This window comes from Pholcus phalangioides, unplaced genomic scaffold, assembly GCF_987345545.1.
Source record: "Pholcus phalangioides strain wild (caught in Gottingen) unplaced genomic scaffold, Ppha-v1.0 ptg000017l_1, whole genome shotgun sequence".
NCBI lineage: Eukaryota > Metazoa > Arthropoda > Arachnida > Araneae > Pholcidae > Pholcus > Pholcus phalangioides.
The window spans coordinates 62308937-62322780 of NW_028301610.1; the positions used below are offsets into that span (position 1 = coordinate 62308937).

The following is a 13844-nucleotide window of genomic DNA, read 5'->3' on the forward strand; positions in this document are numbered from 1 at the left end:
GAATTGTTTAAGATATTTATTGAAGATATTAAATGAACAAGTTTTTTATTTTAATACAAAATTACCGTTTTCTGTAATGTGTAACTCAACTTTTTATGTCAACTGCTTGCGGTTCATTTAATGGTTCAGGGGGACAAAATATTTGAAGACTTACTTGAAGCTGGAACTGAAAGAGACATAAGGATTCGCATTGTTCAGAGTCAACCAACAAGAGCATTTCCACAACATGATACCGAAGAATTGGAAGTTAAAGGTGATTTAGATTGTATTTTAGCATTATAAAAAACTCACATGTGATTTGCAATTTCATTGTCACGAATGAATCATCTGAGTGAAATGCATTATATATAAGATGATGGAAAAAAAGTTTGAGGTTAAAAATTGTTGACTAAAAAGGAATATCTTGAAAATTAGTGGATGTAAATACAATAAAAGTTTGTTACAACAAGAGCTGGTAATCAGAGGTAAAATTGTCCTTATTTTCCTGATAAGCAAATTTCAATTTCTTTGCTTTGTCAGGTTATACAGTTGATGCTGGATTTTGCAAACGTTCAATTAATAGACTGCACATTTTCACAAATTAATCTTTTAGTCCTTCAAAGAAGTTAGTCTATTCCTTTAAATAGAAATAAATTACCTTTTGGGTGAGACAATATATCAGGGAAACAACCAAGGTTGGCAGGTTTTTGACGGTTGAAACTGTCACGTCAAAAACCTCAAATATTGCTTTTCAGTATAAAAATTCCCATTGGGAATACACACATTAATTGCATGTAATGTTTAAAGTGACTATGTTGTATAAAGAATAAATATTTAATATGATTCTAAAATAATTTTCTACTCTCTACAGAATTATTTTGGACAAAATATATGGTTTTTTTCTTATAAAATATACAATTTGAATAAAGCGCATAGTATAAACACTGAAGGGAAAACTATGGAATGATTTGACATTCTCTGATTCAAGATGATTCTTGACCTACCAAAATTTCTTAAACTGCTTATATATGTGCTTTGTTATAAACTATCTGCTGTACTCTTTTTACAACAGATAAATGTTTAAAAAGTTTATTACATCATATATGTAATGTTGATTTCTGTTATTAAATTATCTAAATAATCACTGAGATACTCTTTTTGTGCATAACATTGAAATATATCTAGCGATCAAAATACTAAATTATAGGACTAAAATGCCATTTAATTTGTACATGAAGCTTGAGAAACTCCTGTAACTTATCCTTAGTCAAACTTAGTTATTCTTACTTTTGCACTATGATATGGTGCATTTATATAATGAAATGGTTTTCCAATTGAAGCTGTATTCAAACATGCAAAACAATGCTTTGGGTATCAAGTCCTGTCAGCTCTGCTTTGGTTGAAAATACTCTTTAAAACTGTTAATTTATACACCCTGATCTTAGAAATTTTTAGATGAGAATAAATGAGTTTAATTAGTGTATTAACACTGGCTGTGTGTGTGTGAGAATTTTTATATGGAATAAAATTTTGGGCCGATCAAAAATTTAAAATATTAAAATTTTTTTTTTCTTAGTAATTATAATTGCAAATAATCTACATAAACGTGTTTTGTTAATTAACATATTACATTTAAAAAAACTGACAACATTGGCAATAAGTTTTTGACTGTTTTAATACTGATTTTAGTTTCTGATGTCCTATCATACATATTTTAAATAAGTAGCTCTATTCTGCTTAGCAAATTGAACACAGGTAATCAGTAGCTTAGATAAAATGAACCATGAAATTATATTTTATATGTTCTAGACTTTTATGTTGAAAAATTCAAAATTGTAAATTATAATTAATATTTTGTTTTAATTATTGTAATAAATTAATGTTTAAAAATAAAACATCGCAATATGCAGAAAAGTAAGTTTTCCATCATGTTATATACCTATTGTGTTCAAAACATTATCAAAAAGCATTCATTTAAGTTTTTGACATCAAAAATCCAACCTTGGAAAAAACGTTGGTAAACGCAAAATGAGAAGAGAACAGCTAGATACGTTTTGGAGCTGCATGAAGTTCCTTTCTCGTTGTTGTAAAATATATCATTCACACATACATCAGTTGAAACTCTTGTCACTAGATCATTTTCAACAATATCCTCTTCATCCGTGATGTTTCCATGTTCATTAGCAGGTAATTGGCAATATCTACATCCCCTAATTTGGAATCTGAAAGAGTTTTTAAATATCCTACAGCTTCTAATGTGAGATATCTTTTTAACATGGTTACACACAGCTAAATATAGAGAGACTATCTATGATTGCTAATCTTGGTTTGCTCAGTCTGCGGTTTGCAAAAAAATGCATTTCTAAGAATGCAAGAATAAAAAAGGTACTCACTAATATAAACAATCCACCCCAGAAAGCACATTCCTCTGTGACATATTACCCAGAATTCGCCCCTATACACATGTTGAATGATAACACCCGGTGGTTCTAATGGGAAAATCGAAGCGCACTGCACATTAGATATCCTGCGAAGATGAGGTGTCTCGCAGTACTATTTATAGTAGTGTTGAATGAAACATACAGCAGGCACTTGGCGCACGTGAGAATTGATGATGTCAAAGATTTGCACACGGGCGCGTGGCATTGATTCGTTTTGAACATTATTACGTTTTGATGGCATTAGTCCAAACAAGATGGAGGAAGTTGGTCAGGCTTTTCCCACATTGTATGCATGGCTATTATATAGAGTGAGATCATGGAACTATTATATTACGAGATGGAAGTCTGCAGATACCTTTGCCTGTGAGATAAGGTATGTAAATAATTCTTTCAAATACAAATACAACGCCACAACAGGCAAATTTCCCAACGAGGTGGCTGACTTAAGACAGCATGGATCCCCGAGCCATTTTTTGGAGGCCCTACCTACTACTGCTACACCACACATGCACCCCCCCCCCCCGCGGAACCCCCAACGAATCGGTACATGCGGGAATGTGCGTGTACATGTAGTGAAACCTGACGTGAAGTTTTTTATTGTTTCTCTGTAATGCTTGTTATGTGTAGTGCTGCCATCTGCCACCAGTTTTTCTAACTATGAGTGAAGTGTTATGATTGAATGATTTATCGTTGTAGGACTGTTGCTCTCTGTGGCGAGACTTTTTAACGGGGAGATCAGCTCGCATTTGCGCCTTAAAGTTGGGAACCACAGAAAACCAACTTCAGCCGACCACCACTGTGGGGTTCGAACCCGGATCCTCGCATCGCGAGTCCGTCACTATAACCACTCGACCACCACAGCGGCATGACATATATTTATCAATATAATGAAATAATGTACACAAATAAAAATACACACTTTCAAATCCTATGAATCAACCGGGTCTTCTCCCGAGGAATCATTTAATGTTACTGCAACGTCCCTTGTGGGAGTTGCTTGCCCGGTTCAAAATATCCAGTAATTTGTAGTAGCAAATGACAAGTGGAAAATTATCACAACTCAACTTTCACATGAAAATGTTATTTATTAATTTCGGATTTAAGTTACACAAATTTAACACTAGATTATTCAACATAAAACCCTCCATTCAATATTGACAAAATAGAACGCTCTCACTGGTTTATGGTCAGTCAATAATCAGTCTTTTATTTGCCGGTCGGATGCCCGACGCTGATAGTCACTTCGGTGTAGTGTAGCCTGTGGTCAGAGTACCAGCAGAGGTCTCTCGGCTGTGGGCCGGATCAGCTCCAGGGGGGCCTCTGGGTTGAGGGCGGGATCAACTCCAACGGGGGCCTCTCGGTTGAGGGCCATATCACCTCAATCAGCTCCAGGGGGGGCCTCTCGGTTGAGGGCCGGACCACCTCGATCAGCTCCAGGGGACCTCTCGGTTGAGGGCCGGATCACCAAGATGTTATGTTACTGCATGTACCCTTGACGAGGCCAGTTGCTATGTTATCTTCCATCCAACATCAGCAATGAAGTATTTTCAACTATGAAGATAAAATAATCTTTTCGGTTCCGGACCTGCTGGGAAACAAATTTAGACATTTAAACTATTTCATTTTGAACAACTATTGGATCATTTTCCCAGCCTGAGGCCAAATGAAGTGGTAGCAAGACGGAGAACCGCCCTACTAGAGGGTCCTAGTTTGAATGAACACAACAAAGGAAGAAGAGAGATGTTAGCCAAAGAGGGAGGAATTTATACACACGTTTCATAAAATTTTAGGAGCATACGTCCTCGCAGGGCCTTTTCGCCTCAACAAAACTATCTCATTTGCATACTCATGCATTAACAATTAATAAACAACACAAAGAAAATATTACATCGGAAATCTGGCAACATGGCACATTCCGGAGAGCTGATCAGACTCTCCCGACTATGTCAACATTAAACAAATAACACAAAACAATGAAATGTTCAGACAAAGGTCTGCAGCCCCCTGCCGTAAGCAAGTAAGTACAATTCTACGTTTTCCACATAACGAGACTTGCGATAACTTCCCCAGGAGGTCGCTTAAAGAAAATAAAATAATTTTCCAAGACAAACTTTTAAGCCTCATCCAACCTATACGGAATTCGGAACCAGACCCCTCCACGAAAATAGCGACATTGTCGTCGTGAGGGAAATTAATTTATACAGGACATCAGAAGCCCGACCTCTGGCCTCATTCGACAGCCAAAAGACCCCACCTGCCGAAGTAAGCAAACATTCTGGCCCTTACCGGTATGCCAGCGGGTCCTTGGGTGGTTTCTGGTAACTGAGAGGTCCCTGGGGTCTAAAATAAAGAGGAATTTCCCACATAACGACAAAACCACCATTAACGTAGAGGGATCGGATCCCGACACTTTACATTTCATGCTAGGGGTTTAGTAGTGGCTTAATCTAATGATGAATGGAACATATATATGGGCCCAAAGAGACAATGTTACATAAACTGCGCTATTTTGAGGAAAATACCACAAAGAAGTCAAGCAAGAGAAGAAAAGCGAGCTCCTGGTTTTGAAGCAAGTAAAGATAGACTTACTATGTTCATGCAAAAATGCATATAGGTACATGATAAAGCCCACTGTCATTTTCAAATCTACTAATAAACGAGCATTGAAGGAAAGGATAAGTCAAAGCTCCCAGTATTTTGGATGAACAATGAAAAGTCTTGGACTATGAAAACACTTTTCCTGGATTGGTCTAAACTGTATTTCATTCCGGAAGTCAGGAGGTACCTTGAGAGTGAAGACATGCTCTAGCGGTGTGGCGTATGACTCCATATTAAATATACGAACTTGAAAAGGATTAACAACTATTTATTAACAATTAAACAATTAAATATTAGGATATAATTAATTACATAAAATTTAAGAATTTATATCAGCACAACCAGCGTGGATGTGGTATCTAGTAGCAGAGTGAGGTAAAGTTGTGCTTCCGGGTTGATTCCGGTTTATATCAGGGTTGTCAAATTTGCTCCCCGGGTAGATACCCATTCCCCCCCCCCCTCCCTGCTGGGTTTTTTAGGCTAAAAAAACCGGGGGGTTTTTTGGGAAAATAGTTTGTTTTCGAAGAAAATGTGTTGTTTTAAGGTTAAAATTTTATTTTAAGGTTATTTTATGTATTCCAAAAATTGCTGCATAGTGCAGCGTTTAGAATATGTGTATTTTGAAGTATTTTTAAACAATTTTTTTGGGAGTAAAAATGTGATAAATTATTTCTTGGAATCACAAACATGTTTTTTTTAAATTCTTCCGACTACCTTTTTTTATGTAAGCATTTAGGTATGAGATTCACATATTAAAATGTTACAAGAAACCGCAAACAGAAAATGTAACCATGAACTTGAAAATGTAATATATGTACTATACCCCTGATATGTAATATGTGATAAACATATTCCAAAGAAATTGCTTATTTTATAATACATAATAATTTACCACACACACACACAAAAGTAAGGATGTTATTGACGTTTATAATGAAAACACGTATGTCAAGTAATAAAAAGATTTATTCTTCACGTTTTTATTTTTTTAAATATGCTTTATTTCTGGTAAGCTGGTTCATTTATCAAGTAATTAATCCTACTTTCTTCAATCGGTTTAGGTGCAGCCAAAGTAAGGAGCCTTAATTTTGAAAAAATGTTAGGAGCTGGAATTTTACACACCAAGATGATAATGGTAGACAAAAAACATTTTTACATTGGAAGTGCCAACATGGATTGGAGATCACTTACCCAGGTACTTGTCAAACTTCACTAACCATACACAACCCTGATCCTATCACCACAGAAGCATTTTACTACCATTTTTACCTTGAAACAAAGGTAACTGTGTTGGAATTAATTATTGTAGAACCTAACAGTGTATTTATGCAAGTTTTGTGCATCTATATGTTCAAGTGCTGGCATCTATTCTCTAAAGACAAATCTGGCAATGAATGAATGTCATTTCCCAAGATCCTGGAAGAATAAGGTTGAACCAGATCTTATTTCTGTACTGAATTAGACGCGCTAAGTAATGTTTATTACTTTACGCATACATTTTAGAGGCCGCAATCAATGAATTTTAAATAAAACTAATCGTATCAACCCTTTGTGCTCCAGAGATTTTTTGGCAGTATATACTTTATAGCGTTTCCCCCATAATGAGGAAGGATGCTGAATGTTTGTCCCGTTGCAGTTTTTATATAGCTCTGAGTTCTGCTGAAAAGCCAAATTCACAGGAGTCTTTCTATTATCGTGAGGGGGTTTTATAACAATGAAGTACTTTTTTCTGATGTAGGTGGACTTGACATAGGATCGCAAAGGTTAATAGATAAATTATTAAATTACTCACAGTATGTTTAGCCCTTTTGGCTTTATTATTATTATTATACTATTATTTATTATTATACTAATTATTTATACTATTATTTAACTATTATATACTATATATTTTACTAAATATTTAACTATTTATCCCATTGATGAGATATCTTGTCAATCCCTTGCGTCTTATTTTAGCAGTCCAGACATTTTGTAATATTGAAAAAGGAACTTGGAATAAATGAGTATTCAGTCCTTTATTTTCATTCATTTGAATTCGTTTATTAATTCTTTAGGTGGCATTGACGAGATATCTTGTCTCCTTGGAAGCCTCTTATTTTAAAGTTGACTAGTTTAAATATTTTGTAAAGTTGATTTCTCTGTGGAACACTTTTCCCTATGCGGCTATCTTCACACATGTTGAAAATTGGAAGCAAGCCTACTTCATTAAAAAGATAGGACATTTTGAAGAGGGTTTTTGGCAATTTTGACTGCTGTGTGAAGGGTCAACAAGTCCACCACTGAAACTTTGTGCTGTATGTGCAGAATGTGAAGCTTTTTTGGAATGGCAAATCTGTTTCTCTCAAAACTAATTTAATGATTTTTTTTTTCTTTTGGAAAATCAAAAGTACCTAGAGATAGACCAATATATCAAAGAAACTGATATTTTCTGGATTTTATACAACAGAGGTGAACTTTGAAAGAAAAGTCATCTGGTCTCCACCGGGATTCTAACCCAGGCCCTCTTGCATTCCAGGCAAGCATACTACTATCTACACCACTGGAGACATGGCTCTACCTCTTACCACTCTGGGCGCTACTTGACAAATGCTAAGGAACAGTGTTATTTTTCATCATACTTTACCTAATGATAGACATCCTTTAAAAAAAATGAAACTTGGCACATGGCCTGAAGTATTTTTTATTATGCAAAGTGGAACTGAGTGAAATGAATCTCCATGAATCTCATCATTGCTATTGTAGAGCCGATAGCAGCTGATTTGCAATTCATCAGCTTTATAGTGACGGACTCGCGATGCGAGGATCCGGGTTCGAACCCCATAGTGGTGGTCAGCTGAAGTTGGTTTTCTGTGGTTCCCAACTTCAAGGCGCAAATGCGAGCCGATCTCCCCGTTAAAAAGTCTCGCCACAGAGAGCAACAGTCCTACAACGATAAATCATTCAATCATAACACTTCACTCATAGTTAGAAAAACTAGTGGCAGATGGCAGCACTACACATAACAAGCATTACAGAGAAACAACAAAAAACTTCACGTCAGGTTTCACTACACGTACACGCACATTCCCGCATGTACCGATTCGTTGGGGGGTTCCGCGGGGGGGAGGGATGTGGGCGGGGTGCATGTATGGTGTAGTAGTAGTAGGTAGGGCCTCCAAAAAATGGCTCGGGGATCCATGATGTTCTTAAGTCAGCCACCTCGTTGGGCAATTTGCCTGTTGTGGCGTTGTATGGTGTAGTAGTAGTAGGTAGGGCCTCCAAAAAATGGCTCGGGGATCCATGATGTTCTTAAGTCAGCCACCTCGTTGGGCAATTTGCCTGTTGTGGCGTTGTATGGTGTAGTAGTAGTAGGTAGGGCCTCCAAAAAATGGCTCGGGGATCCATGATGTTCTTAAGTCAGCCACCTCGTTGGGCAATTTGCCTGTTGTGGCGTTGTATTTGTATTTGTATTTTAGCAAGATTCCACAATATCTTGATAGTAATAGCATCAAATACAATCATCAGATATCATGAAATGACCAAAGTATTAATAATGTTTGATGGACATTGCTGAGTTCTTGATAGCGATGATGGAACTCATAGTTGAGGTCCAATCCAGATCTGTGCCAGAGACTAATTGATTCAGTGTGTCATAGAAGGAATAAGGCGGTTGACGACAAACACTTTCTTCTACGATTCAAAGATATAATTAACATTTATTATACAATTAAACACAATAAACAGAGCCTACAAGAATGAGTGTACCGCGTGACTCACTTGTCTGAGCGGCCAAAACACAAGTACCGCCTGGCCATCGCGCAGGCACATTCTTTTTCGTATTATGTGGACAGCGCCATCCAGCGGTGGACGCTGTCGCTACAGTACCCCTCTCCTAAGTGACGGAGTCACATCGTAGAGTAATTCAGTCTATCCAGAGCTCGTACTATTGAACAGGTACGTTGAGTTGGAGTATTAGTCGTGCGAACGTCAGGTGGCTGGAATAGTAGTCGTCATCTGCTGCTCTGGTGTTGATGGAACTTCAATGTCTGGCCCATCCAGGTACTGATCGTTTAGGAGATAGGCCGGTTTGATTCTGTCAATCGAGATGACAGATTCCCTGTTCTTGATACGTACACGGAAAACAATTTCGGACCGCGACAGCACTTCGAAGGGACCTTCGTAGGTTGGTTGTAGAGGACGTCGAACTGCGTTGGTGCGAACGGAAACGTGTGTACAGGTCATCAAGACTTGTGGAACGTAGACATTACGTGTGATGCCATGCCTTGAAGTCGGGATCGGCTTGAGTGTGTCCATGGCTCGTTTCAATTTGTCGAGATAGGTGGTTACTGGCTACGGGACATGTTATTCGACGAAAATCTCTCCAGGCAATCTCAGCGTTTGACCGAAAACCATTTTGGCAGTGGTGTCGTTGAGGTCTGGTCGAAAACATGTTCGGAGGCCGAGGAGACCCGAAGGAAGACTCTCGACCCAATCACTTGTCATGCTAGCCTTCAGTGCTTGTTTGAGCTGACGATGTTGTCGTTAGATGAGCCCGTTTGCTTTAGGGTTGTAAGCAGTCGTATGGATGTGATTTATTCCGAACAAACTGTTGAATTTGTGGAATAGGTGCGATTCGAATTGCAAACCCTGGTCCGTCGTGATGGTCTTGGGAATTCCATATTGTGAAAACCAGTTGGAGTATAATGCTCGGGCACAAGTCTCTGCGGACATATCTCGGATTGGGATGGTTTTGATCCATCGTGAGAATCGACAGATAACAGTTAGAAGATATTCGTAACCTTGGGAATTCGGGAGTCTGCCCACAATGTCGGATGTTCAGATGAGCAAACTTCTCAGACGGCACAGGAAAAACTCGGAGAGGGAATCAGGTGTGTTTGTGCACTTTGGTTCGTTGACAGGCGATACAAGCACTAGCAAAGTTAGTGACGTCTCGTTTTATGTTTGGCCAGACGAAACGTTCGGTGAGGAGTTTCACAGATGCTTTGACCCCTGGATGGCATAAAGAATGAAATTTTTCAATCACTCCTTTGCGAAATGCTAGGGGAACAAATATTCGCGGGACTCTTTGCGAATGATCAGCATAGAGGTTCAGTCTGTATTCGGGAAGAAAGGTTCGATGAATTTTTAGTGAATTTTGATTGCTTGTTGAACTAGAGTCGAGCAGTTTGGCAAGTTCTGGATTGGTCTGTTGGGCATCGGCCAGAAGGGCATAGTTGATTTCATCGAGATGGAGTGCATCGGCTTGTAACCGAGACAGGACATCTGCTGAAGTGTTGAGAATGCCATGCAGATATCGGATGTCGGTGGTGTACTCGCTGATGTAACACAACTATCGTTGGACGATCAGCGACGCTGACTCGAGCTTCTGGTGGAATGCATGGGAAATTGGTTTATGATCAGTCACGATGGTAAGGTGACGACCTTGTAACTGATGGCGAAAATATTTTACTGCTAGGTAAAGAGATAGTAGTTGGTGTTCGTAAGTACTCTTAGATTTCTGGGTAGAGTTGAATGAGGTGCTGAAGAAAGCTAAGGGTTTCAAGCGATCGAGTAAGTCGACGGGATCCTTACTTGGAGCAATTGTGGTAATGAGCTGCCGAGATGAGCCTTGCTGATTAGCGACATGCATGGACAGCGGCCGGTCGTGTGTAGAGTTGTCTGTCATGGATCTTGAGGATCCGTTGTTGTGGTTGTCATGAACTGGAAGAACATCTGAAGAAAGTTCACAGAGGGTGGCCCCAGCATGCATAACACTGGCATCGGTAAGCAGAAAAAGTCGAGAGTTTGGATGCGGATGAGCAAGTAGAGTTGCGTCGGCGAGCGCTTGCTTGATGTCTGTGAAAGCTTTCAGCTAGTCGTCCGTGAGTTCGAGCGCACGTGATGGCTTGTATTTACCTTTAAGGCAACGTTGGAGCGGATCGATGATTTGAGAACATAGTGGGATGAATCTTTTCTAGAATGCAATCCTACCAAGGAAACGTTTCAGCTGTTTCAACGTTTTAGGCGGTAGATAGTCTTTGATGACCGCGACTTCGTTGGCGAGCGGTTTGAGACCGTGAGCGTTGATGGTATAGCCCAAGAAAGTCAGTTCAGTGACAGCCAGGGGGGTCTATTACGCTCACGTCGTTATACAACGAGGTCGTTAGTGACGTCACTCCCTAAACCAAATTCTCAACGAGCCTCATAACGCAAATCTCAGCGACCATCATCAAAAACTTGATTTTTCTCAGCACCCTTACTTAGTGCGCAGAGTATAGTGTGTGTGTGTAATGGTGTTTACTGCATTACACTTCTGTGTACTGCACAGAAAGTAGCAATACTTAATTGATATTACAAAATATCAATGTTATTAAACGAATTAAGAAGGGGAAAATCTGGAGACGTTTAAATATATATTGACGTCGATTTTGAACAAGATGTAAAAAAAATATTGAGCGAATTTCAAAATGTCTTGAAAACATCGCGATAGAGAGATTTACCAGTTAAATAATATTCTTATATTGAGATGAGTTTAAGATTAGAATAAAAGCATTTCCATGCAAGGTTTTAAAAAAAAAACGTTTTGTAGAGTGATTTATCTTTGTACCAAGTATAATAATTTATAACGATTTACCACTGTGAATAATTTTTTCCAATCAGTATGTGTACAGATAACATTTTAAACGATAATGCTGTCTCTGAATCATGTTACTAAATTAAGGAACGTAATTCAGAGAATTATTATTCGTTATAATGAACAATTTGATAAATTAATAATGAATGAATAATTTCCAATTCTAACTAATTTGTCTCCGTTGCTCTCACCATAGAAAAATGTACGCGCGAGCGGCCATGTTTATTTCCGTAACGTGAACATAACGAGTGGTCTCCGGTTCTTGTTAGTTAATGTTTCACGTAGCGATGAAGATAACGAAAATCGCTAGTAACGATGTGAGAAAAATCAACCTTTAGCGATGGTGGCGTAAATCTATCCCACAATGCACCGCAAACCCCAAACATGTTTGAAACGCGGGCATAACGACATGAGCGTAATAGACCCCCAGGATTCTTATACATGAATACTAAAACTTTATACAGATGAAGCTGACGTATATAAAATTGGATTAATGATACTTTATTGTGTGAAGAACTGTTGGTTTGTATGATGTCACATCGCAAACAATCATAAAGATTATGAATAGTATAAATTGAATTTTTATATGTTCCCCCCAAACTTGTAGTCCACATAAAATATGTGGGAACACCCATGCAAAAAACACTTCTTTCAAACTTTGGTGTGAGATGATAGCCTTCAATTTATACGTCATTGCTGTAATTGCTCGTAATTTATTAACAACTTGATCAGTCTGATCTTTCCATTTTAGGTTAGATGAAATAATGATTCCAAGATATTTATAATGCTGTATTCTTTCAATGTATGAACAGTTACATATAGTATTTGAAGCGAAGTCGTTACATTCATGAAATTTCATTAAATCTGTGTGTGTGCTTGAGTTAGTTAAATTAAAAAAAACCCATTTATTTTTGTTAGCATTTAGCCTAAGTCAAAGGTTTCTAATTCTTTTGTTTATTGTATAGATGTCTTTTTCCAAATTTTTTATCAGTTCTTCAGTTGTTTCAGCAGAGGAAGCCAGACCTCTATCATCTGTGAATGAAACAAGTTGACTGGAAATATTGATGTTATGAATTTCATTAATGTAAATAGGAAACAGTATTGGGCCCAAGACTGATCCCTGAGGTACGCCTGTATCTATTGCCCTTACCTGACTTATTGCATTGCCTACTTTAACAGTCTGTCTCCTATTTGTTATAAAAGACCTGAACCAATCGAGCGGGAGCCCTCTTACTCCAATATTTTTAGTTTTTCCAATAAGATATCTCAGTTTACTGTATCAAATGCTTTACTGATATCTATAAATACAGCTGCTACTTTTTTGTTTTGATTTATTTTATTTTGTATATAATCCATTAATTTAATCATAGCTACTTCAGTATTCCTTTTTTCCCTGAAACCAAATTGATGATGTGAGTAGTAAGCAATGGAATGTAAATAACTATTAAGTTGTTGTTTTACCCATTTCTCTAATAATTTCGACATAATAGGTAAAATCGAAATTGGTCTGTAATTGTTCATGTCATCTTTGTTACCTTTCTTGTATATAGGCGTAACAATAGACTTTTTTAGTTTATTATAAAATATTCCTGTATCTATAGTCTGTTTCAGGTTAACTTTGTAGTGAAGAGAAAAGTTGAGAGTGTATTCCTTCGCCGCAAAATATAGTTCTCATATATTGGAAGTTTACGATGATCCTTTATACAGAATATTTCAATTTTTTCTATGATTTTGAAAAAAATACTGAAAAAATATCGTTTTGAACTTGTTTATATACTTGTTAAATATCGTTTACTTGTTTAAAATTTTTAAATTATAAAAAATATTGCTTACCATTATTAAAAATCCATAGCAATGGCAACGACATTCTGGTGCGATATCCTAGAAATTTTCTCCACCAATATATATATCCCTGTGTGTCGCGTTTTTTCCGTTACACAATTATATGCTGTATATATTTTTTTCGTTATTTGGTTGTATTTTCCATAACAATACAATTTTTCATTCAGTTTTACATGCAATTATAGCTAGGCTTACACATAAACACAAATATTCAATCAGTTTTATTTTCTCCCAAAAATAGGCTTCAGTGAGTTCAGATATTCACTCATAGATTACAAGTCTGTTTCTCTCGACGAGAGCGGCGATACTATTGTGAGAGGTCCTCTATGGGTGCAGAAGTTTTGGTTTTTTGTCCTTTTTTTAATTAT

General features: G+C 37.4%; 1 protein-coding gene across 1 annotated transcript in view; it reads left to right on the forward strand.

Moving 5' to 3' along the window:
• The window catches only part of LOC149074477 (5'-3' exonuclease PLD3-like), a 124559-nt gene that overhangs the window by 61597 nt on the left and 49118 nt on the right, over positions 1-13844 (forward strand). The window contains exons 3-4 of the mRNA XM_089246968.1: positions 130-253; positions 6080-6213. Coding sequence (XP_089103094.1) covers positions 130-253; positions 6080-6213 — 258 coding nt within the window. The remainder of the gene's footprint in view (positions 1-129; positions 254-6079; positions 6214-13844) is intronic.